Genomic DNA, 27,507 nt, shown 5'->3' with positions numbered 1-27,507 from the left:
TTCCTTGTGGCGAGAGAAAAAGGTGTCCAGAGCTTGTTTTGTTATTAAAACTAGATCAAAAAGAAAACGCCGTGGCTCTCGGTCAGTCCCAGAGTCATCTAGTGACGAGGACTGTGGAGAACCCGTGTCAGTCAAAAAGAAGGCTAAAAAGTTAATTGGTAAGGCAGCCCTAAATGACTTTGCTGATTCTGGCAAGCAGCCAAGGACATCGGCTGGTATCAACATGGCGCCTACTCCTTCTCCCACTCCTTCTCCTTCTTCTTCTTCTCCGTCGGCCATTAATGGAGCAACGTCACTTCCGTCCACTCCCTCAGTGGGACCGGAAGTCACTGTCCCAGCAGCTGATTTATCTCAGGACCTGTCAGCTTCCATTAAGGTGGCTGTAAATTCAAACACAGCTCCAGTCAAGATGGCTCCTTTAAAGACTAGAAGTGGAAAGGCCCAAGATGGAGAAGAAGAGGTGGAGACTGATCCTGGTGAGGGGCCCTCTACTCTAAAAGATCCTGCTCAGGAGGAAGAGAAGGTTTGTTTTAAAGATCTAGCTAACCTAGTGAGATCAAAGCAGGATAGAGATGAAGCTAGGAAAGCAGCTGGCAAAGGTGGTTCTCAGCTTAAAGAGATCCTTAGGAGAATGACAGCAGGATTTTACGGGCAAAGAATTCAGGGAGATGAAGATGAAGATGATATTACAGACTGTTCGTCACCACGGGAGGAATTGCGAAATGTCCGTAAAGATTTCACCAGGGCAGATAAGGAGCCAGTTCTAGCTTGGCTTAGTAGGTGTTATGATACAGGTGCTTCAGCTCTAACAGTTGGAGACAAGTCAGCAGCTCAGTTAGGAACTCTCTCGAGGGACAATGGAATAGATAGACATCTAGGCGAAGCTCTCGGTAAGGTTAATCTGTGGATACGCCTTTTAATAGCGGTTGCCCTGAGATACCCTTCCCGAGATGATCTTCCATGGAATCCTAAACCCTGGACTACCATAGATGAGGGAATTAAGCGCTTGAGAGAATTTGCTCTTAGAGAGCTACTCTATGGTGAACATGAAACTCTGAATCCTGATGACATTCCTGTGGGTATTGGTCTTGCTAAAAAGATCATCAAACTTGCTCCTTCTAATTATGCAAACATTCTGGCAAGCAGAATTGTGTCAAGAAGTTATGGTGGAGCTTCTCCTACGGTTGGCCAATTCAGTGATCAAATGAGACAACTGGAGGATAGCATGACACGTGGTTCTTTGGTTTCAGCCATTGAAACTTTGTCTGGAAAAATTGAGAATTGCATGAAGGATCTGCAAAATGAATTTAGAAATTCCATATCCCAATTGGCACAAAGGGATAATTTCAATTCTTCCTCCAGGTGGGTACAAGTCTCATCTGTGAGGAATACACGTCCTCCAAGGAGGTCATTCCAAAACAGGACATTCCAAAACAGGTCATTCCAAAACAGACCACCAAGACAATCACGTAGAACTATTTGGATAACTCTGCGTGATCAGTTTGGTGAGAACATGAACCGCTGGGATGGCCAACCAACTTCTAATCTTTTCAGGAGACTGAGGGAATTGCAAAGTGGCAGAACCCAAGGTAGCAATACCAGAAGGGTAGCTGTTGCTTCCACAGTTCCCCAGAACGACTCTTATGGCTCCAACAGTGGCTCCAGTTATAACATGCAAAGTTATAACCCTGCAAACTATGTGCAATGCACATGTGCGCATGTTCCCCATAACTAGGGGTGCCCTGCCTCCCGCCAGGGGGAGGAGAGGGATAACAGAGATAACAGAATCTATTGGGATGTGTACATCCAGTGGCCTGGCACTTCACAATTTCGGAAGTACAGGGCCTTGGTTGACACAGGAGCTCAGTGCACCATAATACCATCAAATTATCAGGGATCAGAGTCTATAACTATTCTGGGAGTCACTGGTGGATCTCAAGAGTTAACTAAGGTAGAGGTTAATATAAGTTTAACTGGTAAACAATGGAGGAAGCATACAGTTGTGACCGGACCTGATGCACCTTGTATTTTGGGAATTGATTTTCTGAGAGAAGGGCGTTTCAAGGACCCTAGAGGTTACAAATGGGCTTTTGGAGTAGCTTCAATAGAAGTTGATGGACAAAAATTGAAGCTATCTGCCAGACCTGAACTTTCTGATGAATCTGCAGTTGTGGGACAACATAAGATACAGGACATTAAATTGCCGGTTGCTTCTCAGACTGTGCATCACAGACAATACAGAACCAACCGTGACTCTTTGTTGCCCATTCAGAATCTGATTCGTCAGTTGGAAAGTCAGAAAGTCGTCAGCAAAACTCATTCACCTTTTAACAGTCCAGTGTGGCCTGTGCGGAAGCAGAATGGAGACTGGCGTCTGACAGTAGACTACCGAGCCCTGAATGAAGTAACACCACCTATGAGTGCAGCAGTACCAGACATGATGGAACTACAGTATGAGCTGGAATCCAAAGAGGCCAAATGGTATGCTACCATAGACATTGCTAATGCATTTTTCTCTATTCCCATAGCAGAGGAATGCAGGCCTCAGTTTGCTTTCACCTGGAGAGGAATCCAGTATACTTTCAACAGATTGCCAATGGGCTGGATCCACAGCTCAAGCATCTGTCATGCAGTGATCCACGATGCTCTGGAGAAGGGCGGTGCTCCAGAACACATCCAGTTCATCGATGATATCATCGTCTGGGGGAAAACTGCTGAGGAAGTCTTCAAGAAAGGTAACAAAATCATTGACATTCTTCTGGATGCAGGTTTTGCCATCAAGCGAGACAAGGTGAAAGGACCTACCACAGAAATTCAGTTTCTGGGAGTGCAGTGGCAGGATGGACGTCGACACATTCCAGTGGATTTGGTAAATAGAGTCTCTACCATGGCAAGTCCCACAAACAAGCAAGAGACCCTACGTTTCTTGGGGATAGTGGGATTTTGGAGACTGCACATTCCTGGATACAGTCAGATTGTGAAACCTCTGTATGATGTGACTCGAAAGAGAAACCATTTCCACTGGGGACCTGAACAACAAGCAGCCTTTGACCAGATAAAGCAAGAGGTAGTTCAAGCGATGGGTCTGGGACCTGTCCGAGATGGTCCAGACATTAAGAACATTTTGTACACAGCTGCAAGTGACAATGGTCCAACCTGGTGCTTGTGGCAAAAAGCTCCAGGTGAGACACGTGGACGACCTCTTGGTTTCTGGAGTCGAGGTTACAGAGGTTCAGAGGCTAACTATACTCCAACAGAGAAAGAAATTTTAGCTGCCTATGAAGGAGTAAAAGCATCTTCTGAAGTGATTGGAACTGAATCACAACTTCTTCTAGCTCCCAGATTACCAGTTTTAAATTGGATGTTCAAAGGCAAAGGATCCACACCACATCATGCCACAGACTCAACCTGGTCTAAGTGGATGGCTCTGATAACACAGAGAGCTCGAATGGGAAATCTTGAAAGACCTGGTCTAGTGGAGGTGATCTCAAGTTGGCCTGAAGGCATCAACTGTGCCAAACCTCCAGAGGAGAAAGTAACTCGTGCTGAGGAAGCTCCTCCTTACAATGACCTTTCTGATGATGAAAAGAAATATGCTCTGTTCACAGACGGTTCCTGTCGTCTTGTTGGAAACAAGCGAAGGTGGAAGTCTGCAGTGTGGAGTCCAACACGCCGAGTTGCAGAAGCAAAAGATGGAGAAGGAGAATCCAGTCAGTTCGCAGAGGTAAAAGCTGTCCAGCTAGCTCTCGACGTGGCTGAACGTGAGAGATGGCCAAAGCTTTATCTCTACACCGACTCATGGATGGTAGCCAATGCTCTATGGGGTTGGCTAAAGAACTGGAAGAAGAGTGGTTGGCAGAGAAAAGGAAAACCCATTTGGGCAGCCAACCTGTGGCAGGACATTGCTGATCGAATCGAGAGAATTCCAGTGAAAGTGAGACACATTGATGCTCACATTCCTAAGAGCAAAGCTACTGAGGAACAGCAACACAACCATCAGGCAGATCTAGCTGCAAGAGTTTCTCAAGTAGACATGGACTCTAATCTTGATCTCGACTGGAAACACCGAGGTGAGATATTCTTAGCTCGGTGGGCTCACGATTCGTCAGGACATCAAGGCAGAGATGCAACATACCAATGGGCTCGTGACAGATCCATAGACATTTCCATGGATGCTATCACACAAGTCATTCATGACTGTGACATTTGTGCTGCTATTAAGCAGGCAAAACGACTTAAGCCCTTGTGGTATGGTGACAGATGGTCCAAGTACAAGTATGGTGAAGCTTGGCAGATTGACTACATCACTCTACCACGTTCTCGTTCTGGTAAGCAATACGTGCTTACTATGGTAGAGGCAAACACTGGATGGTTGGAAACTTATCCAGTTCCACATGCAACTGCACGCAACACCATTCTCGGTCTGGAGAGACAGATCCTGTGGAGACACGGAACTCCAGAGAGGATTGAGTCAGACAATGGAACTCATTTCAAGAACAACCTTGTAAAGAACTGGGCAAAAGAGCACGGTATTGAGTGGATATTCCACATTCCCTACTATGCACCAGCTTCAGGGAAGATTGAACGCTACAATGGTTTGTTGAAGACCACTCTCAAAGCCATGGGAGGTGGATCTTTGAAAAACTGGGAAAAACATTTAGCACAAGCAGCCAGGCTGGTAAATAGTAGAGGTTCAGTGAACCGAGCTGGACCTGCACATTCAGATTTGCTACGGAAAGTAGAAGGTGATAGAGTTCCTGTTGTTAGAGAAAAGAATCTGTTAGGTAAAACTGTTTGGGTATTTTCACCCTCAGGAGAGGCTAAACCTGTCCGAGGGGTGGTTTCAGCTGAAGGTCCGGGTCACACTTATTGGGTAATGCAAGAGAATGGTGAAATTCAGTGTGTTCCACAAAGAAATTTAACTTTAGCTGAAAGAGGTTAATTTCAAACTGTTGTATAGCTACATCGCGCCCAGAGGAAGAATCAACGAGGAAATCTACGGTGCACGAACCCTGAGATCCCTGAGAGCCCTGAGTCAACTAAGAGACCCTGAGAATCCCTGTTTCCCTTTTCTTCGCTTCATCAGTGAAGAAATGAACTGTTTTCCATTTTTCTCATTTTCTGATTTTCTTGGACTTTTGAATCATCTACATCTGAGCATAGCCGAAATGGACTATGAACTTTACTCACGAACTGTAAATATCGTTTTGGATTGGATGGACAGTATGAACAGCCAATGAAATTGTTTAGAAGGGGTGGACTGTGGCCGGTTGACGTTGCCCCCTTAAGAAAGGGAATATGGTGGACGGAAGTTGGTAAACGGAAGGAATAGTCTAAACTATTTCATTGGTAAAGTGGGAGGAAGCACCCTCTGAACTGGGAGTGTAGGAAAGATATCTTGGGCAGTCCGGCATTTTATTTTCAGTCTTGCTTCCGTTTTTGCTTCGTGCAGCAGCTTTGCCTGTGCTGGGCTTTCTGCCAAGGCCTCGGCCTTGAAGACCAGATAACAGGCCTGTATACTAACTCCTTTCCAATTAACACAAACTGCTTCTAACATTTTTTTTTCCCTTTCTTTTCTTTCTCTTTCTATCCCATTCTAGGGAAAGGGGGGAAAGAGGGGAAAGAGGAGGTGGGGGACCCCTCTGCCGAGGGGTTTACTCTCATTTCTGTGTTACTCTGTTGTATATCTTTGTATATATTGTAGATATTGTAAATTTGTAAATATCTCCCTGCAAACCCTACATCGCTTTGTAAATATAGCTCCACTGCTTTGCTAATTCAGCTTGCGAGTTTTTTTTTTCCTTTCCCTTCAATTTTTTTTTCCCTTTTACTTTACAAAGGGGGAAGGGAGGAGGCTTCTTGGCCTTACCCCTTCCATCCCACGACACATTCCCCCTTGTCCTGTCACTAGACACCCTTATGAAAAGTCCCTCTCCAATCTTCCTGCAGGTTCCCTTCAGGTATTAGAAGGGAGCCATAAGGTTCCCCATGAATCTTTTCCAGGCAGAATAACTCTAGCTCCCTCAGTCTATCCTCACAGCAAAGGTGTTTCGGCCCTCCATCTATCCAGCATTTCAGACTGTAGATACCTTCTTGAGTGCTGGGCTGCTGTGGCATGTTGAGAACATCTTCAGGATGTGGTTTACAGAGCCCATGGAACAGTCTTAGCTCAAAACACTCTTGTAACAAGGAAAGATTTACTTGAGAACATAAGCTCATGAATCCTACTGCAGTGTCACCATCCTGGAACATAAAAGCAGCATTACACATGTAAAGGCTGAGCATGTGATTTTAGTTCAGGACAAAAAAACTCAACAAAAGAAATTTCTGGAACTTGAGGTTAGTGTTCCATCTCTGGCTGTGCATAATGGAAAAGTACAAAGGAACTGCTTCAGCAAAAGCTGAGGATATATATTTTTCCCTTCTAGTGTGTGTATTAGTACTTCTATATTAGATAGTATAATTCTTTTGTCAGGTATAGCATTAGGACTGCATATATGTGTCCTGAATGGACAAAAAGCCTCAAAATTACTCTGAATCAGACAATGAGGCAGAAGTTAGTAGATCCGGTTCTTTAGGCTTGCCTGAACATGTTTCAGAGCCAGAATAAGCCAGGTGGGCGTGCTTTTGGCCACGTTTGGAAAGAAGGCTTTCTATAGGTTGCAATACCAGGGTTTTATCCCTAGATCTGTGTTGCTACTGGCCATTATTGCCTCGGGAAATCTATAAGTATCAGCCCAAAGAGCCAGAGCATCATCTTGCAATTGTCCACGCTCTGGAAGGAACCACAAGCTTTGCTTGGAAGCTGAACTGTGTTTCAGTTTACCCAGACAAGACAGCAAGGACCCCTCGCTATTTTCAGCGTTGTAAAGCCCAGAGGACAGACACACGTCTTGCCGGGCCGAGAGGCAAAACCCCAGAGGAGCTGAGTCCCTGGGACAGTTTCGTTCGACTGGAGAAAGGAGCGAGCGCTGTTACAAAAGGATTACAGCTGAGAAACCTCCTCTCTACAAATCTTTCAGCTACAAATCCTTTGGGAACAAATCCTGCCTCAGTAATAAGCTGCAGACACCAACAGAAAGTGAAACGGTGCTCCTGCAGCTTCCACGTGGTCAATGCCATTTTGGTTTGTCTAGATCTTAACGTGCGCCACGAGGTATCAGGATCAGTGAGTAATTACAATATCTGATTTTATAAGCATCTATTGAAGGTCTGTTGTCTTAGGGAATTCTAGAGTTCCCCCCCCTCATTGGGGGCAATCACCGGCTTCATTGCTGAGGTTGCTTTTCTTTAAAGTGATGTTTGTTGTTTCTAGATTTTTGTACATATTGCTTAAATTGTTACTTGTTCCTGCTGGTGAGGTATCTGTTCCACAACCAAACCCCTCGAATCTGTAAATAGGTTTTGATAAGTGTTTTTTGCGGATTTTTTTTTTTTGTGATTAATAAAATTATTAATTTTTTTTTATTAATCCCTCTGCTTATTGAACATTAATATAACCTTTTATAGACCACAACAATATGGACCAAACAATGAACTACAGCTTCAATAAAACATTGATTACAGTAAATAAAAAATACCTGAACTACATACCTCCAAAAAAAAAGGTGTAATTTTTCTTGGACTTAAAAGCAGAGCTAAAGCAAAATCTGGGTATAGCCAGCTGTGACCGGTTGATGTTGTCCCCTTAAGAAAGGGAATATGGTGGACGGAAGTTGATAAACGAAAAGAAGGATCTAAACTAATTTCATTGGTAAAGTGGGAGGGAGCACCTTCTGAACTGGGAGTGCAGGAGGATATCCTGGGCATTCCAGCACTTTATCTTCAGTCTTGCTTCCGCTCCTCCGCAGGGCAGCAGCTCTCTGTCCTGGGCTTTCGGCCAAGGCTTTGGCCTTGAAACCGATAAGCTACTAAGGCCTGTATTAACTCCTTTCCAATTAACACAAACTGCTTCTAACCTTTTTTCTCTTTCTCTCTCTTTCTAACCCACTCTGGGGAAAAGGGGGAGAGAGGGGGAGAGCGGAGGTGGGGAACCCCCTCAGTAGAGGGGGGGATCTCTCATTTCTGTGCTACTTTATTGTATATCTTTGTATATATTGTAAATAGTGTAAATCTGTATATATTCCCCTGCATATCCTATATTGCTTTGTAAATATACAGCTCCACTGCTTTGCTAATTCAGCTGTGAGGTTTTTTTTTCCCTTTCCATTCAATTTTCTTTCCCTTTATTTTACAGGGGGGAGGGAGGAGGCTTCTTGGTCTTACCCTTCCAACCCTATGACATTTTTTTTTCTTGGCGCCCAACGTGGGGCAGTTAATTAGTTTAATTTATTATTTGATTGATTTAGTGTTTTCTAGCTGAATTAGCAAACATGAAGGTGTTGTGGTTTGTGGAGCGATTATTCTTTTCAATTTTGGGGGCTCTGGTTTACAGATATTGTTTGGGTTTGATTTTGGATTACCTGGGTAAGTATTTGGTGCGGACAATTTATCTGTGGGTTATGTATAGAGTTAGACTATGGTATGGAAAATGTATGGATTTCTTATGGCCAGTGAGATACAGAAATGTTACCTCCACCACTCTCCCAACTGAGATAAAGGGTTTTAGGATTCCGCCTGAGGAGAGAGTAACTTTAGGTGATGCCTGGGATCCAAAGGTCATTTATTTCATGTGTATAATTCTGCTGCTGGTGATAATTATCGTGTATCTCCTGATTTCTTTGCGGCGAGAGAGAAAGATATCCAAAGCTTGTTTTGTTATTAAAACTAGATCAAAAAGAAAATGCCGTGGCTCTGGATCAGTCCCAGAGTCATCTAGTGATGAGGAATGTGCAGAATCTCTGTCAGTTAAAAAGAAGGCTAAAAAGTTAATTGGTAAAGCAGCTCTAAATGACTTTGCTGATTCTGGCAAGCTGCCAAGGGCGGAGGCTGGTATCAACATGGCGCCCACTTCTTCTCCTCCTTCTTCTCCGTCGGCCATTAATGGAGCAACGTCACTTCCGCCCACTCCCTCGGTGGGACCGGAAGTCATTGCCCCAGCAGCTGATTTATCTCAGGACCTGTCAGCTTCCATTAAGGTGGCTGTAAATTCAAACACAGCTCCAGTTAAGGTGGCTGTTTTAAAGACTAGAAGTACAAAGACCAAAGATCATGGAGAAGAAGAGCTGGAGACTGATCCTGGTGAGGGGCCCTCTACTCTAAGAAATCCTGCTGAGGAGGAAGAGAAGGTTTGTTTTAAAGATCTAGCTAACCTAGAGAGATCAAAGCAGGATACAGATGAAGTTAGGAAGGCAGCTGGCAAAGGTGGTTCTCAGCTTAAAGAGATCCTTGAGAAAATGACAGCAGGATTATTTGGACAAAAAGTTCAGGGAGAAGAGGAAGAAGATGACATTTTAGAATGTTCGTCACCCTGCGAGGAATTGCGAAATGTCCATAAAGATTTCACCAGGGCAGATAAGGAGCCAGTTCTAGCTTGGCTTAGTAGCTGTTATGATACAGGTGCTCCAGCTCTAACAGTTGGAGACAAGTCAGCAGCTCAGTTAGGAACTCTCTCAAGGGATAATGGAATATCCTCTTCTGCAGAGGGACCTCGACAGGATGGACAGATGGGCAGAGTCCAACGGCATGAGATTTAACACATCCAAGTGCCAGGTTCTGCACATTGGTCACAACAACCCCATGCAGTGCTACAGGCTGGGGTCAGAGTGGCTGGAGAGCAGCCAGGTAGTGAGGGACCTGGGGGTGCTGGTTGATGGTAGGCTGAACATGAGCCTGCAGTGTGCCCAGGCAGCCAAGAAGGCCAATGGCATCCTGGCCTGCATCAAGAACAGTGTGGCCAGCAGGAGCAGGGAGGTCATTCTGCCCCTGTATACTGCACTGGGTAGGCCACACCTCAAGTACTGTGTCCAGTTCTGGGCCCCCTCAGTTTAGGAAGGATGTTGACTTGCTGAAACGAGTCCAAAGAAGAGCAACAAATTTGGTGAGTGGTTTGGAACACAAGCCCTATGAGGAGAGGCTGAGGGAGATGGGATTGCTCAGCCTGGAGAAGAGGAGACTCAGGGGTGACCTTATCACTCTCTACAACTACCTGAAGGGAGGTTGTAGACAGGCGGATGATGGTCTCTTCTCCCAGGCAGACAGTACCAGAACAAGAGGACACAGTCTCAGGCTGCGCCAGGGGAGGTTCAGGTTGGATGTTAGGAAGAAGTTCTATACAGAAAGAGTGATTGCGCTATGGAATGGGTTGCCTGGGGAGGTGGTGGAGTCGCCGTCATTGAAGGTGTTCAGGAGGAGACTTGATGGGGTGCTTGGTGCCATGGGTTAGTGTGGTGAAGGCACATTATGCCCCAATACTTAATCTTGTCCCAGCATGTGGGCAAGTTCCCCCTCCTCCTGGAGGAAGACAAAAGCCAAGGCATTAGCCAGGCTTGCACGCACCCAGCGCATGCAGCACTTGTGCTTACACCAAGTATGGGCATAATTCTAGCTTCACGCTTTCTATAGGCTGAAGCCAGTTGCTTATGAGAGTGCCCATTGGTCAAGCCCAGCCTCGAGGAATCTATAAGTATCACCCCAGTTGGTGAACACGTTGCCCCCTCATTTACTTTGTCTCTGTGCTTGCTCGAGAGAGTAACTCTCGAGCTGCAGCCTTTGCCATTGAGCTTATTGTTGTTAGCTTCTGTTATACATGCACGCATACTGGAAGCCTCTGCATCATTGAAGAAGCCCAGAGGGAGGACCTTCGCTGAGCCTGAGGAGCTCAGCATTTCTACAACCAGTCGTGCCGACTTTAGAGGGCCGACCCCACGGACCGACCCCGACCAGGACCGATCCCTGTTGTCTGAAGGGAACTGAATATCATCCACGTGCTTTCCATCCACTAGCACTCAGTTCGAAGGATCCGCGTCTAGCAGAGTAAGCGCTGACGCATAGAAAGATTGTAATATTGCTGTGTATAGCCAGAAGCCGCCCGCGTCCCGCCGAGTCTCCATCTAGTGGCCAAGCGGCAGAACTGCACCCTTTGTTACATAAATACAGAAAGGGTTTATAGATAGTTCAATTACGTTATAATCATAACACTAAGCCAGTTGTGGAATCTATTTCACGAACGTGCACTAGAACATGTATATAAGTTGGTGATTCATTGGTTATTAATAGTTTGATAATAAAATAATAATTTTCATAATTCATATTTCAAATTCATAAATTTAATAACCTCTTCACCACAGTTAGCTGTTTGGGTGGGGTGGGTTGGATTGGTTGATGATCTTGAAGGTCTCTCCCAACCTGGTTTGGTTTATTCTAATAAAGGTTTATTCTATTCTAATAGACAGACATCTAGGCAGGGCTCTCGGTAAGGTTAATCTGTGGATACGCCTTTTAATGGCGGTTGCCCCAAGATACCCTTCCCGAGATGATCTTCCATGGAATCCTAAACCCTGGACTACCATAGATGAGGGAATTAAGCGCTTGAGAGAATTTGCTCATAGAGAGCTACTCTATGGTGAACATGAAACTCTGAATCCTGATGACATTCCTGTGGGTATTGGTCTTGCTAAAAAGATCATCAAACTTGAATCCTTCTAATTATGCAAATATTCTGGTGAGCAGAATTGTGTCAAGAAGTTATGGTGGAGCTTCTCCCACGGTTGGCCAATTCAGTGATCAAATGAGACAATTGGAGGATAGCATGACATGTGTTTCTTTGGTTTCGGCCATTAAAACTATGTCTGGTGATATACAGAATTGCATAAGAGAGTTAAAAGATGAATTTAGAAATTCCATATCCCAATTGGCACAAAGGAATAATTTCAATTCTTCCTCCAGGTAGATGCAAGTTTCATCTGTGAGGCGTACATGTCCTCCAAGGAGGTCATTCCAAAATAGATCAAATCAAAACAGACCACCAAGGCAATCACGTAGAAATATTTGGATAACTCTGCGTGATCAGTTTGGTGAGAACATGAACCGCTGGCATGGCCAACCAACTTCTACTCTTTTCAGGAGACTGAGGGAATTGCAAAGTGGCAGAACCCGAGGTAGCAATACCAGAAGGGTAGCTGTTACTTCCACAGTTCCCCAGAACAACCCTAGTAGCTCCAACAGTGGCTCCAGTTATAACATGCAAAGTTATAACCCTGCACACTATGTGCAATGCACATGTGTGCATGTTCCCCATAACTAGGGGTGCCCTGCCTCCCGCCAGGGGGAGGAGAGGGATAACAGAGATAATAGAATCTATTGGGATGTGTACATCCAGTGGCCTGGCACTTCACAATTTCGGAAGTACAGGGCCTTGGTTGACACAGGAGCTCAGTGCACCATAATACCATCAAATTATCAGAGTCTATAACTATTCTGGGAGTCACTGGTGGATCTCAAGAGTTAAGTAAGGTGGAGGTTAATATAAGCTTAACTGGTAAACAATGGAGGAAGCATACAGTTGTGACCGGACCTGATGCACCTTGTATTTTAGGAATTGATTTTCTGAGAGAAGGGCGTTTCAAAAACCCTAGAGGTTACAAATGGGCTTTTGGAGCAGCTTCTGTAGAAATTGATGGACAAAAATTGAAGCTGTCTGCCAGACCTGAACTTTCTGATGAATCTGCAGTTGTGGGACAACATAAGATACAGGGCATTAAATTGCCGGTTGCTTCTCAGACTGTGCATCACAGACAATACAGAACCAACCGTGACTCTTTGTCGCCCATTCAGAATCTGATTCGTCAGTTGGAGAGTCAGAAAGTCGTCAGCAAAACTCATTCACCTTTCAACAGTCCAGTGTGGCCTGTGCGGAAGCAGAACGGAGACTGGCATCTGACAGTAGACTACCGAGCCCTAAATGAAGTGACACCACCTATGAGTGCAGCAGTGTCAGACATGATGGAACTCCAGTATGAGCTGGAATCCAAAGAGGCCAAATGGTATGCTACCATAGACATTGCTAATGCCTTTTTCTCTATTCCCATAGCAGAGGAATGCAGCCCTCAGTTTGCTTTCACCTGGAGAGGAATCCAGTACACTTTCAACAGACTGCCAATGGGCTGGATCCACAGCTCAAACACCTGTCATGCAGTGATCCACGATGCTCTGGAGAAAGGCGGTGCTCCAGAACACATCCAGTTCATCGATGATATCATCGTCTGGGGTAAAACTGCTGAGGAAGTCTTCCAGAAAGGTAACAAAATCATTGACATGCTTCTGAATGCAGGTTTTGCCATCAAACGAGACAAGGTGAAAGGACCTACCACAGAAATTCAGTTTCTGGGAGTGTGGTGGCAGGATGGACGCCGACATATTCCAGTGGATGTGGTAAATAGAGTCTCTACCATGGGAAATCCCACAAACAAGCAAGAGACCTTACGTTTCTTGGGGATAGTGGGATTTTGGAGACTGCACATTCCTGGATACAGTCAGATTGTGAAACCTCTGTATGATGTGACTCGAAAGAGAAACCATTTCCACTGGGGACCTGAACAACAAGCAGCCTTTGACCAGATAAAGCAAGAGGTAGTTCAAGCGATGGGTCTGGGACCTGTCCGAGATGGTCCAGACATTAAGAACATTTTGTACACGGCTGCAAGTGACTGTGGCCCAACCTGGTGCTTGTGGCAGAAAGCTCCAGGTGAGACACGTGGACAACCTCTTGGTTTCTGGAGTCGAGGTTACAGAGGTTCAGAGGCTAATTATACTCCAACAGAGAAAGAAATTTTAGCTGCCTATGAAGGAGTAAAAGCATCTTCTGAAGTGATTGGAACTGAATCACAACTTCTCTTAGCTCCCAGATTACCAGTTTTGAATTGGATGTTCAAAGGCAAAGGCTCCACACCACATCATGCCACAGACTCAACCTGGTCTAAGTGGATGGCTCTGATAACACAGAGAGCTCGAATAGGAAATCTCAAAAGACCTGGTCCAGTGGAGGTGATCTCAAGTTGGCCTGAAGGTATCAACTGCGCCAAACCTCCAGAGGAGAAAGTAACTCGTGCTGAGCAAGCTCCTCCTTACAATGACCTTTCTGATGATGAAAAGAAATATGCTTTGTTCACAGACGGTTCCTGTCGTCTTGTTGGAAACAAGCAAAGGTGGAAGTCTGCAGTGTGGAGTCCAACACGCCGAGGCGCAGAGGCGAAAGTTTGAGAAGGAGAATCCAGTCAGTTCGCAGAGGTAAAAGCTGTCCAGCTAGCTCTCGACGTGGCTGAACGTGAGAGATGGCCAAAGCTTTATCTCTACACCTACTCATGGGTGGTAGCCAATGCTCTATGGGGTTGGCTAAAGAACTGGAAGAAGAGTGGTTGGCAGAGAAAAGGAAAACCCATTTGGGCAGCCGGCCTGTGGCAGGACATTGCTGATCGAATTGAGAGAATTCCAGTGAAAGTGAGACACATCGATGCTCACATTCCTAAGAGCAAAGCTACTGAGGAACAGCAACACAACCATCAGGCAGATCTAGCTGCAAGAGTTTCTCAAGTAGACATGGACTCTAATCTTGATTTCTACTGGAAACACCGAGGTGAGATATTCTTAGCTCGGTGGGCTCACGATTCGTCAGGACATCAAGGCAGAGATGCAACATACCAATGGGCTCGTGACAGATCCATAGACATTTCCACGGATGCTATCACACAAGTCATCCATGACTGTGACATTTGTGCTGCTATTAAGCAGCAAAACGACTTAAGCCCTTGTGGTATGGTGACAGATGGTCCAAGTACAAGTATGGTGAAGCTTGGCAGATTGACTACATCACTCTACCACGTTCTCGTTCTGGTAAGCAGTATGTGCTTACTATGGTAGAAGCAAACACTGGATGGTTGGAAACTTATCCAGTTCCACATGCAACTGCACGCAACACCATTCTCGGTATGGAGAGACAGATCCTGTGGAGACACGGAACTCCAGAGAGGATTGAGTCAGACAACGGAACTCATTTCAAGAACAACGTTGTAAAGAACTGGGCAAAAGAGCACGGTATTGAGTGGATATTCCATATTCCCTACTATGCACCAGCTTCAGGGAAGATTGAATGCTACAACGGTTTGTTGAAGACCACTCTTAAAGCCATGGGGGGTGGATCTTTGAGAAACTGGGAAAAACATTTAGCACAAGCAACCTGGTTGGTAAATAGTAGAGGCTCAGTGAACAGAGCTGGACCTGCACATTCAGATTTGCTACGGAAAGTAGAAGGTGATAGAGTTCCTGTTGTTAGAGAAAAGAATCTGTTAGGTAAAACTGTTTGGGTATTTTCACCCTCAGGAGAGGCTAAACCTGTCCGAGGGGTGGTTTCAGCTGAAGGTCCGGGTCACACTTATTGGGTAATTCAAGAGAATGGTGAAATTCAGTGTATACCACAAAGAAATTTAACTTTAGCTGAAAGAGGTTAATTTCAAACTGTTGTATAGCTACATCACGTCCAGAGGAAGAAATCAACGAGGAATCTACAGTGCACGAACCCTGAGATCCCTGAGAGCCCTGAGTCAACTAAGAGACCCTGAGAATCCCTGTTTCCCTTTTCTTCGCTTCGTTGGCGAGGAAATGAACTGTTTTCCATTTTTCTCATTTTCTGATTTTCTTGAACTTTTGAATCATCTACATCTGAGCATAGCCGGAATGGACTATGAACTTTGCTTACGAACTGTAAATATCGTCTTGGATTGGATGGACAGTATGAATGGCCAATGAAATTGTTTAGAAGGGGTGGACTGTCACTGGTTGACATTGTCCTCTTAAGAAAGGGAATATGGTGGACGGAAGTTGATAAACGAAATGAAGGATCTAAACTAATTTCATTGGTAAAGTGGGAGTAAGCACCTTCTGAACTGGGAGTGCAGGAGGATATCCTGGGCATTCCAGCACTTTATCTTCAGTCTTGCTTCCACTCCTCCGTAGGGCAGCAGCTCTCTGTCCTGGGCTTTCGGCCAAGGCTTTGGCCTTGAAACCGATAAGCTACTAAGGTCTGTATTAACTCCTTTCCAATTAACACAAACTGCTTCTAACCTTTTTTCTCTTTCTCTCTCTTTCTAACCCACTCTGGGGAAAAGGGGGAGAGAGGGGGAGAGCGGAGGTGGGGAACCCCTTCAATAGAGGGGGGGGGAACTCTCATTTCTGTGCTACTTTGTTGTATATCTTTGTATATATTGTAAATATTGGAAATCTGTATATATTCCCCTGCATATCCTATATTGCTTTGTAAATATACAGCTCCACTGCTTTGCTAATTCAGCTGTAAGGTTTTTTTTTCTCTTTCCCTTCAATTTTCTTTCCCTTTACTTTACAGGGGGGAGGGAGGAGGCTTCTTGGCCTTACCCTTCCAACCCTACGACACCAGCCACAAGGGATGACTAATTACTAAGCACACTGCTTAGGAAATCAAGTTGGGCTGCCATCAAAAAGTGCATTTTATTTCCTTATGACAGCGATTCAGACAGGAAAGCAATTATATATGGATATAAACAGTATGTAATACCAAATATAGTGTGTGTGGGACAAACTATTTGCAGCAATAGTGAGAACTAAATGTTTACAGTATCACTAAGGTTGGAAGAGACCTTGAGGATCATCGAGTACAAACTTTCACCACAGACCCATGACTAGACCATGGCACCAAGTGCCACGTCCAATCCCCTCTTGAACACCTCGATGGATGGTGACTCCACCACCTCCCGGGGCAGCCTGTTCCAATGATTAATGACTCTCTCGGTGAAGAACTTTCTCCTCACCTCAAGTCTAAACCTCACCTGGCGTAGCTTGAGACTGTGTCCCCTTGTTCTGGTGCTGGTTGCCTGAGAGAAGAGACCAACCCCTTCCTGGCTACAACCTCCTTTCAGGTAGTTGTAGAGGGCAATGAGGTCACCCCTGAGCCTCCTCTTCCCCAGGCTAAACACCCCCAGCTCCCTCAGCCTCTCCTCATAGGGCTTGTGCTCAAGGCCTCTCACCAGCCTTTTTGCCCTTCACTGAACACATTCAAGTGTCTTGATGTCCTTCTTAAACTGAGGGGCCCAGAACTGGACACAGTACTCAAGGTGCGACCTAACCAATGCAGAGTACAGGGGCACAATGACTTCCCTGCTCCTGTTGGCCACACCATTCCTAATACAGGCCAGGATGCCATTGGCCCTCTTGGCCACCTGGGCACACTGCTGGCTCATGTTTAGGTGGCTGTTGATCAGCACCCCCAGGTCCCCCTCCGTTTGGCAGCTCTCCAGCCACTCTGACCCCAGCCTGTAGCTCTGCATGGGGTTGCTGTAGCCAAAGTGCAGCACTCGGCACTTGGACTTGTTAAATGCCATTCCATTGGACTCCACCTATCTGTCTAGTTGGTCGAGGTCCCTATGCAGCGCCCTTCTGCCCCCTTACTGACTAACATCTGCTCCTAACTTGGTGTCATCTGCAAATTTGCGGATGACTGACTCAATCCCCTCATCCAGATCATCTTAGTTTCATAGTATCATTCAGGGTTGGAAGGGACCACAAGGATCATCTAGTTCCAACCCCCCTGCCATGGGCAGGGACACCCCACACTAGAGCAGGCTGGACAGAGCCTCATCCAGCCTGCTCTTAAACACCTCCAGGGATGGGGCCTCGACCACCTCCCTGGACAACCCATTCCATGGATTCACCACCCTCATGGCGAAGAACCTCCTCACATCTAGCCTGAATCTCCCCACCTACAGCTTCATCCCATTCCCCCTAGTCCTATCACTACCTGAGATCCTGAGAAGTCCTTCCCCAGCCTTCCTGTAGGCCCCCTTCAGATACTGGAAGGCCACAATTAGGTCACCTCGGAGCCTTCTCTTCTGCAGACTGAACAGCCCCAACTCCTTCAGTCTGTCCTCATAGGAGAGGTGCTCCAGCCCTCTGATCATCCTTGTGGCCCTTCTCTGGACACCTTCCAGCACCTCCACATGCCTCTTGTAATAGGGGCTCCAGAACTGGACACAGCACTCCAGGTGGGGTCTCACCAGGGCTGAGTAGAGGGGGAGGATCACCTCCCTCGACCTGCTAGCCACACTTCTCCGGATACAGCCCAGGATCTGATTGGCTTTGCGGGCTGCATGTGCACACTGAGAGCTCATGTTGAGCTTCTTGTCCACCAGCACCCCCAAGTCTCTCTCCTCAGGGCTGCTTTCCAGCCAGTCACTGCCCAACCTGGATTTGTGCCTGGGATTGCCTCGACCCAGATGCAGGACCCTGCACTTGCTCTTGTTGAACCTCATGAGGTTGGCTTGTGCCCACCTCTCCAGCCTGTCAAGGTCCCTCTGGATAGCCTCCCTTCCCTCCAGCATGTCTGCTGCACCACACAGCTTGGTGTCATCAGCAAACTTGCTAAGGGTGCACTCAATGCCACTGTCCATGTCCCCCACAAAGATGTTGAATAAGACAGGTCCCAGGACTGATCCCTGAGGGACTCCACTTGTCACTGGCCTCCACTGGGACATGGAGCCATTGACAGCCACTCTCTGGGTGCGGCCATCAAGCCAGTTCCTTATCCATCTAGTGGTCCACCCATCAAACCCATGTGTCACCAGTTTGGAGACCAGGATGTGGTGCGGGACAGTGTCAAAGGCTTTGCTCAGGTCCAGGTAAATGACATCAGTTGCTCGCCCCTCATCTATTAATTTTGTCACCTGCTCATAGAAGGCCACCAGGTTGGTCAGGCAGGATTTGCCCTTGGCAAAGCCATGCTGACAGTTCCAAATCACCTCTTCACTATTCTTTTGAGCGAGTAGTGACTCCAGGAGGATCTGCTCCATGATCTTTCCAGGCACAGAGGTGAGACTGACTGGCCTGTAGTTCCCTGGTTCCTCCTTCTTGCCCTTTTTGAAGATGGGGGCAATGTTTCCCCTTTTCCAGTCTGTGGGGATTTCACCAGATTGCCATGACTTTTGAAACATAATAGAGAGGGGTTTAGCAACCTCATCTGCCAGTTCTCTCAGTACCCGTGGGTGTATCCCGTTGGGTCCCATGGACTTGAACACTTTCAGGTTCTTCAGGTGATCACGAACCTGATCTGCACTTACAATGGGCAGTTCTTCCTCCCCGTCAATGGCATTGTCTTCCATAACATCAGGAGTGTGGCTAGAGGCCCTTGCAGTGAAGACTGAGGTAAAGAAGTTATTAAGTACCTCAGCCTTTTCCTCATCACTTGTGACCATGTCACCATTTGGGGGGCCTCATCTGCTTGGATCTGCTGGTCAGGTGGCCTGTAGGAGACCCCCACAGTAATATCTCCTTCCCCTGTCCTGCCTTTAATTTTAACCCATATACTCTCAACTAGCTCATCATCCCTCCCCAGGTGGAGCTCCACTGATTCCAACTGGCTGTTGACATAGAGGGCAACACCTCCTCCTCTCCTTCCCTGCCTGTCCTTCCTAAAGAGTTTATACCCATCTATCCCTACATCCCAGTCATGGGATTCATCCCACCAAGTTTCAGTAACAGCCACTATGTTGTGGCATCCCAGCAGCACAGTGGCCCTTAACTCATCCTGTTTGTTGCCCAAGCTGCGCGCATTCGCATAGAAGCACTTCAGCTGGGCTGGCCCTGTCCTCCTCTTGTGCCAATTCCCCTCGGTTTCCACAGAATGTCCTGGTGGATCATTCGTGGCTTGCCTCAGGGCAGCAAGTTGAGAGCCCTTACCAGCTCTCCTTCTCTCTGCTGCTGGTGAGCTGCCCCTCTGTTTGTCACCGGCCAGCAGGAGACTATTAACCCCTTCCCCCTTCAAATCTAGTTTAAAGCCCTATCAATGAGCCCTGCCAATTCCTGCCCCAGGATTCCTATCCCCCTCTGGGACAAGTGTGTCCCATAAGTTGTTTTCAGCTCTGGTGCCTTGAAAACCAATCCATGATTGTGGAACCCAAAGCCCTGTTGATGGCACCAGCCCCTGAGCCATGAATTGACCTGTCGGCCCTTCCTCAGTGTTTCCTCATCCATTGCTGACATTAGAGGGATAGCAGAAAACACAACTTGAGCCCCTGATCCCTTTAGCAGTTGCCCTAAGGTTCTGAAGTCTTTTTTAATAGATTGTGAGCCTCTCATTGTTACATCGTCACTACCCACCTGAAAGACCAGAAGTGGGTAGTAGTCTGAAGGACTCACGAGGTTGGGAATTCTATCTACAATGTCTTTTACTTGAGCACCAGGGAGGCAGCTGACCGCTCTATGAAATGGGTCTGGTCTGCATATTGGGCCCTCTGTTCCCCTCAGTAGGGAGTCTCCTATGACGATGACCCTACGAGGTTTCTTTTCAGGGTAAGTTTTGATGGCTGGCCTGAGGCAACCTGTCATTGGTGCAGCTTCTGACCTTCTTGAGTCCTCGACCTTACCAATGACCTGTTCCTCCTGCAGAGCCTCATACCTGTTCTGTAATTGCACTGGAGGCAGCTTGCTGCTCAAAGTAGCAGACTTTCTCCGTTTGCATTTCTTCTGTTGGGCAGAGAACTGTTCCCATTAGCCCTGCTCATGTGGGTTACTACAGGGAGGTTGAGAGTCTTGCTGCTGGGAAGGTATCAAACTCCCTGTTCCACTAAGTGTTACCCCCTGTACTGGTTTAGGAGAGGTTACATTATGGGAATCGTCAATTTTCTGTTCGCCATCTCTTCTAGCTCTTAGCCTTTCCACCTCTTCTTTTAGTTTGACCACCATGCTCATCAGATCACTGACCTGCTCACACCTGACACAGTAGCTGCTCCCTCCATCCTCCATATTGAGTGACAGGTTCCAGCACTCACTGCAGCCACCTACCTGAACCTCTGCATGCTTGTGTGTGGTCTCTGTTTGGGTGCCCACTGTCCTTCTGTTAGCCTCTGCTCTAGTAGTGACCATCTTGCAGTAACCACCCTCTCCACCTGTGGTTTTTTTTTTGGTTTTTTTTTTTCCCTGTCAGTAAGAAGGCGAGCTGCGCTCCTCAAGCTGCCTCCTCTCCCTTCAGCCACGTGCTGGGTTTTGTTTGGTTTGCACGCGGTCTCCGCGGCAACCCCTCCCCCAGCAATGAAGATGTTAAAGAGGATGGGGCCCAGCACTGATCCCTCGGGGAATGCCACTGGTGACTGGCCACCAGCTAGATGTGGCACCATTCACCACCACTCTCTGGGCTCGGCCCTCCAGCCAGTTCCTAACCCAGCACAGAGTGTTGCGGTCCAAGCCTCGATCTGACAGCTTAGCCAGCAGTTTGCTGTGGGGGACGGTGTCAAAGGCCTTGCTGAAGTCCAGGTAGACCACATCCACAGGCCTCCCCATGTCCACCAGATGGGTCATGTTATGGTTTGTTTTGAGCAAGAGGGGACATGGGTCCCAGGAACACCTGTGCAATTCAGGCCTTGAAGAATTCTCTGTTGATAATATAGCGGTGGAGTAGGAGATGTGGGAAAGTGCTGATTGCTTGGTATGCTGAAGTCCAGCTGCCCCTGAGAAGGGAGGCAAGCAAGATAAGGAGGAGGCGAGATCTGGGAAAAAGAGCAATTAGACTGAGTAGAAAAAATTCCAGAGAGTTGTGAAAACAATGATGTAACCTTTTAGAGAGAAACCAATAGTATGTGTTAAATTAGAATAGAATTAACTATGCATAATATAAGACTATAAATAATGAAGTGTGGAACAATAAAGTTGGATGATTTCTATCACTCATATTGAGTGCTGTCATCCCTGTCTCCGTTCTCGTCAAGTGGCGCCTCAAACAGGGACCCAATTCTGGGGGTACTCTGAGCTGTTTCGACAGGGACGACAGTGGAGACCGCGCCCGGGGATTACGGGTGAGCCGACCACGGAGGACGGCTCGGGGGGGCCAGTCAGCGGGCCGCAATTGGCATGCCAGTGGAAAACGTCAGCGGGCTGGAGTTGGCAGGCCGACGGCAGCTTGGGTGGGCCGGGATCGGCGGGCCTGAGGAAAGGATCGGCAGGCTAGATGTGGCGGGCCTGCGGTGAGCTCAGGCGGGCCAGAATCGGCGGGCCTGAGGAAAGGAGCAGCGGACACCGGCAGTAAACGGAACGCGGCGGTGAAGTCTGCGGACGTCGGTGAATATGGAAAAAGAGGTAGCGCTCTCCTTATTTCAGTGCTTTTTAGAAAAGCGTAAGGCGGACATATCGTCTAAAGTAATTCCTGGGCTTTTGGCCCATGGATCCGCTTTAGGGTATTTCCCTAGCGGAGATAGTTATTTTGATGAAGCTTGTTGGAGAGAGTACGGGAACAAGTTGTGGGACTTGGTAATAGATGGTGATAAAACTGCTATAAAACTGCAAAAGCCGTGGCGAGAATGCATAAACTGTATCAAAAAATATAAGTTAGAACAGCGAATGGCTGCTGCAGTTACAGCGAATTTGTCAGAACGGGATGCAGCGCCAGTTGTATCTGAATTGCAACCGAAGGATGTGTTTGAAAAATATCGCCCGGGGCCACCTCCGGCACAGCGCACAATACCACTACCGTGCCCTGCAAGACCTGAATTTCCACCTCCACCCCCACCGACGGAATTCAGTGAGGCGCCTAATGACCTAGCCCCAGGCGCAGCCTGCCTGGCTAAGGGAGTGGGGGCTCCGGCTGAACTGAACAACAGCGTAGAATCACAAACTGAGACAGTAAATCAGAGGGAGGCACCATTATCTATTTCTCCAGTTCAGTTAGAAAAGTTGGTTGAGCGTATGTGTCAAAAACTGATTTTAGAAAGTTCCCAGGGAAAAGAAATGCTCTTAGAAAATAAAGGGGGTAAAATGGAGAAGAAACCTAGCTTGGGAGCGGTTGTGCGAATTAACTGGAAAGCGATTGCGCAGGAGGCTGTGAAAAATGGATGTTACGATGTGGCTGCTGAGTTGTCTGAAGTACTGTGTTTTCCTGTAACGTATGATATTGATCATAATCAAGGACACTATCAGGTTTTGGACTGGAAGATTTTGCAGCAATTGAGAGCAACGGTAGCTGAAAGCGGGCTACATAGCGAGCCTGCCCGACAAATGCTGCAGTATATCTGGGGTAGTGATTTGTTGGTTCCAGAGGACATTAAGACACTGATGAGAATGATTTTGACTCCTTCTCAAATGATCATGTTTGATAAGTTTTGGGTGTCAGTTTTGTCAGCTCTCAGAGAATACACAACGGCAGCAGGGGGATCCTCTGGCTGGAGTCACAGCGCAACAATTAATGGGAACAGGACAATGGTTTGGTGTTGAACGACAAGTTCGAAGTGGTCCTGCGGTCTTTCAGGAATCAATGGAATGTGCCCAAAAGGCATTAAAAAGAGTACAAGCAGACCCTAAAAGGCCACACTATATGTCTTTAAGACAAAAGCCAGAAGAGTCGTTTGCAGAATTTGTAGATCGTGTATGTGAGGCAATGAGTAATTCGGATGTTCCTGACTATTTAAAGGGTTTGTGGTGGGATGGAAGGGGTAAGGCTGAGAAGCCTCCTCCCTTCCCCCTTGTAAAGTAAAAGGGAAAAAAAAATTGAAGGGAAAAGAAAAAAAACTCGCAAGCTGAATTAGCAAAGCAGTGGAGCTATATTTACAAAGCGATGTAGGGTTTGCAGGGGATTATTTACAAATTTACAATATCTACAATATATACAAAGATATACAACAGAGTAACACAGAAATCAGAGTGCCCCCCACGGCAGAGAGGGGTCCCCCACCTCCGCTCTCCCCTCTCTTCCCCCCCTTTCCCCAGAATGGGATAGAAAGAGAAAGAGAAGAGAGGAAAAAAAAGTTAGAAGCAGTTCGTGTTAATTGGAAAGGAGTTAATATACAGGCCTGGTATCTTATCGGCCTCAAGGCCGAAGCCTTGGCAGAAAGCCCAGGACAGAAAGCTGTTGCCTGAAGAAGAGGCGGAAGCAAGACTGACTGAGAAGTGCTGGAAATGTCCAGTATAGTCCCAGCTCAGAAGTGCTTCCTCCCACTCATCCAATGAAATTAGTTTAGACTATTCCTTCCGTTTACCAACTTCCGTCCACCATATTCCCTTTCTTAAGGGGGCAACGTCAACCGGCCACAATCCACCCCTTCTAAACAATTTCATTGGCTGTTCATACTGTCCATCCAATCCAAAATGATATTTACAGTTCGTGAGTAAAGTTCATAGTCCATTCCGGCTATGCTCAGATGTAGATGATTCAAAAGTCCAAGAAAATCAGAAAATGAGAAAAATGGAAAACAGTTCATTTCTTCACTGATGAAGCGAAGAAAAGGGAAACAGGGAAATCTCAGGGTCTCTTAGTTGACTCAGGGCTCTCAGGGATCTCAGGGTTCGTGCACCGTAGACTCCTCGTTGATTCTTCCTTTGGACGCGATGTAGCTATACAACAGTTTGAAATTAACCTCTTTCAGCTAAAGTTAAATTTCTTTGTGGAATACACTGAATTTCACCATTCTCTTGCATTACCCAATAAGTGTGACCCGGACCTTCAGCTGAAACCACCCCTCGGACAGGTTTAGCCTCTCCTGAGGGTGAAAATACCCAAACAGTTTTACCTAACAGATTCTTTTCTCTAACAACAGGAACTCTATCACCTTCTACTTTCCGTAGTAAATCTGAATGTGCAGGTCCAGCTCGGTTCACTGAACCTCTACTATTTACCAGCCAGGTTGCTTGTGCTAAATGTTTTTCCCAGTTTTTCAAAGATCCACCTCCCATGGCTTTGAGAGTGGTCTTCAACAAACCGTTGTAGCGTTCAATCTTCCCTGAAGCTGGTGCATAGTAGGGAATGTGGAATATCCACTCAATACCGTGCTCTTTTGCCCAACTCTTTACAACGTTGTTCTTGAAATGAGTTCCGTTGTCTGACTCAATCCTCTCTGGAGTTCCGTGTCTCCACAGGATCTGTCTCTCCAGACCGAGAATGGTGTTGCGTGCAGTTGCATGTGGAACTGGATAAGTTTCCAACCATCCAGTGTTTGCCTCTACCATAGTAAGCACGTATTGCTTACCAGAACGAGAACGCGGTAGAGTGATATAGTCAATCTGCCAAGCTTCACCATACTTGTACTTGGACCATCTGTCACCATACCACAAGGGCTTAAGTCGTTTTGCCTGCTTAATAGCAGCACAAATGTCACAGTCATGAATGACTTGTGTGATAGCATCCATGGAAATGTCTATGGATCTGTCACGAGCCCATTGGTATGTTGCATCTCTGCCTTGATGTCCTGATGAATCATGAGCCCACCGAGCTAAGAATATCTCACCTCGGTGTTTCCAGTCGAGATCAAGATTAGAGTCCATGTCTACTTGAGAAACTCTTGCAGCTAGATCTGCCTGATGGTTGTGTTGCTGTTCCTCAGTAGCTTTGCTCTTAGGAATGTGAGCATCGATGTGTCTCACTTTCACTGGAATTCTCTCGATTCGGTCAGCAATGTCCTGCCACAGGTTGGCTGCCCAAATGGGTTTTCCTTTCCTCTGCCAACCACTCTTCTTCCAGTTCTTTAGCCAACCCCATAGAGCATTGGCTACCATCCATGAGTCGGTGTAGAGATAAAGCTTTGGCCATCTCTCACGTTCAGCCACGTCGAGAGCTAGCTGGACAGCTTTTACCTCTGCGAACTGACTGGATTCTCCTTCTCCATCTTTCGCCTCTGCAACTCGGCGTGTTGGACTCCACACTGCAGACTTCCACCTTCGCTTGTTCCCAACAAGACGACAGGAACCGTCTGTGAACAAAGCGTATTTCTTTTCATCATCAGAAAGGTCATTGTAAGGAGGAGCTTCCTCAGCACGAGTTACTTTCTCCTCTGGAGGTTTAGCACAGTTGATACCTTCAGGCCAACTTGAGATCACCTCCACTAGACCAGGTCTTTCAAGATTTCCCATTCGAGCTCTCTGTGTTATCAGAGCCATCCACTTAGACCAGTTTGAGTCTGTGGCATGATGTGGTGTGGAGCCTTTGCCTTTGAACATCCAATTCAAAACTGGTAATCTGGGAGCTAGAAGAAGTTGTGATTCAGTTCCAATCACTTCGGAAGATGCTTTCACTCCTTCATAGGCAGCTAGAATTTCTTTCTCTGTTGGAGTATAATTAGCCTCTGAACCTCTGTAACCTCGACTCCAGAAACCAAGAGGTCGTCCACGTGTCTCACCTGGAGCTTTTTGCCACAAGCACCAGGTTGGACCATTGTCACTTGCAGCCGTGTACAAAATGTTCTTAATGTCTGGACCATCTCGGACAGGTCCCAGACCCATTGCTTGAATCACCTCTTGCTTTATCTGGTCAAAGGCTGCTTGCTGTTCAGGTCCCCAGTGGAAATGGTTTCTCTTTCGAGTCACATCATACAGAGGTTTCACAATCTGACTGTATCCAGGAATGTGCAGTCTCCAAAATCCCACTATCCCCAAGAAACGTAGGGTCTCTTGCTTGTTTGTGGGACTTGCCATGGTAGAGACTCTATTTACCACATCCACTGGAATGTGTCGGCGTCCATCCTGCCACTTCACTCCCAGAAATTGAATTTCTGTGGTAGGTCCTTTCACCTTGTCTCGTTTGATGGCAAAACCTGCATTCAGAAGAATGTCAATGATTTTGTTACCTTTCTTGAAAACTTCCTCAGCAGTTTTACCCCAGACAATGATATCATCGATGAACTGGATGTGTTCTGGAGCACCTCCTTTCTCCAGAGCATCGTGGATCACTGCATGACAGATGCTTGAGCTGTGGATCCAGCCCATTGGCAATCTGTTGAAAGTGTACTGGATTCCTCTCCAGGTGAAAGCAAACTGAGGCCTGCATTCCTCTGCTATGGGAATAGAGAAAAATGCATTAGCAATGTCTATGGTAGCATACCATTTGGCCTCTTTGGATTCCAGCTCATACTGTAGCTCCATCATGTCTGGTACTGCTGCACTCATAGGTGGTGTTACTTCATTCAGGGCTCGGTAGTCTACCGTCAGACGCCAGTCTCCATTCTGCTTCCGCACAGGCCACACTGGACTGTTGAAAGGTGAATGAGTTTTGCTGACGACTTTCTGACTTTCCAACTGACGAATCAGATTCTGAATGGGCGACAAAGAGTCACGGTTGGTTCTGTATTGTCTGTGATGCACAGTCTGAGAAGCAACCGGCAATTTAATGTCCTGTATCTTATGTTGTCCCACAACTGCAGATTCATCAGAAAGCTCAGGTCTGGCAGATAGCTTCAATTTTTGTCCATCAATTTCTATAGAAGCTACTCCAAAAGCCCATTTGTAACCTTTAGGGTCTTTGAAACGCCCTTCTCTCAGAAAATCAATTCCCAAAATACAAGGTGCATCAGGTCCGGTCACAACTGTATGCTTCCTCCATTGTTTACCAGTTAAACTTATATTAACCTCTACCTTACTTAACTCTTGAGATCCACCAGTGACTCCCAGAATAGTTATGGACTCTGATCCCTGATAATTTGATGGTATTATGGTGCACTGAGCTCCTGTGTCAACCAAGGCCCTGTACTTCCGAAATTGTGAAGTGCCAGGCCACTGGATGTACACATCCCAATAGATTCTATTATCTGTGTTATCCCTCTCCTCCCCCTGGCGGGAGGCAGGGCACCCCTAGTT

At 46.7% G+C, this 27,507-nt stretch overlaps 1 protein-coding gene across 1 annotated transcript in view; it reads right to left on the bottom strand.

Moving 5' to 3' along the window:
• Window positions 1-27,507, bottom strand: part of CFAP61 (cilia and flagella associated protein 61) — a gene marked incomplete at its 5' end in the record, with an annotated part of 345,444 nt that overhangs the window by 251,092 nt on the left and 66,845 nt on the right. The window contains 1 exon segment of the mRNA XM_068142941.1: window positions 6,090-6,243. Coding sequence (XP_067999042.1) covers window positions 6,090-6,243 — 154 coding nt within the window.

Source organism: Melanerpes formicivorus, unplaced genomic scaffold (genome assembly GCF_026170545.1).
Source record: "Melanerpes formicivorus ecotype bairdi unplaced genomic scaffold, bMelFor1.0.p_v2 SCAF_9, whole genome shotgun sequence".
In the NCBI taxonomy this organism is placed as follows: domain Eukaryota; kingdom Metazoa; phylum Chordata; class Aves; order Piciformes; family Picidae; genus Melanerpes; species Melanerpes formicivorus.
Note: the sequence above shows the minus strand (reverse complement) of the source record. Positions and strands in the feature narration are given on the sequence as shown.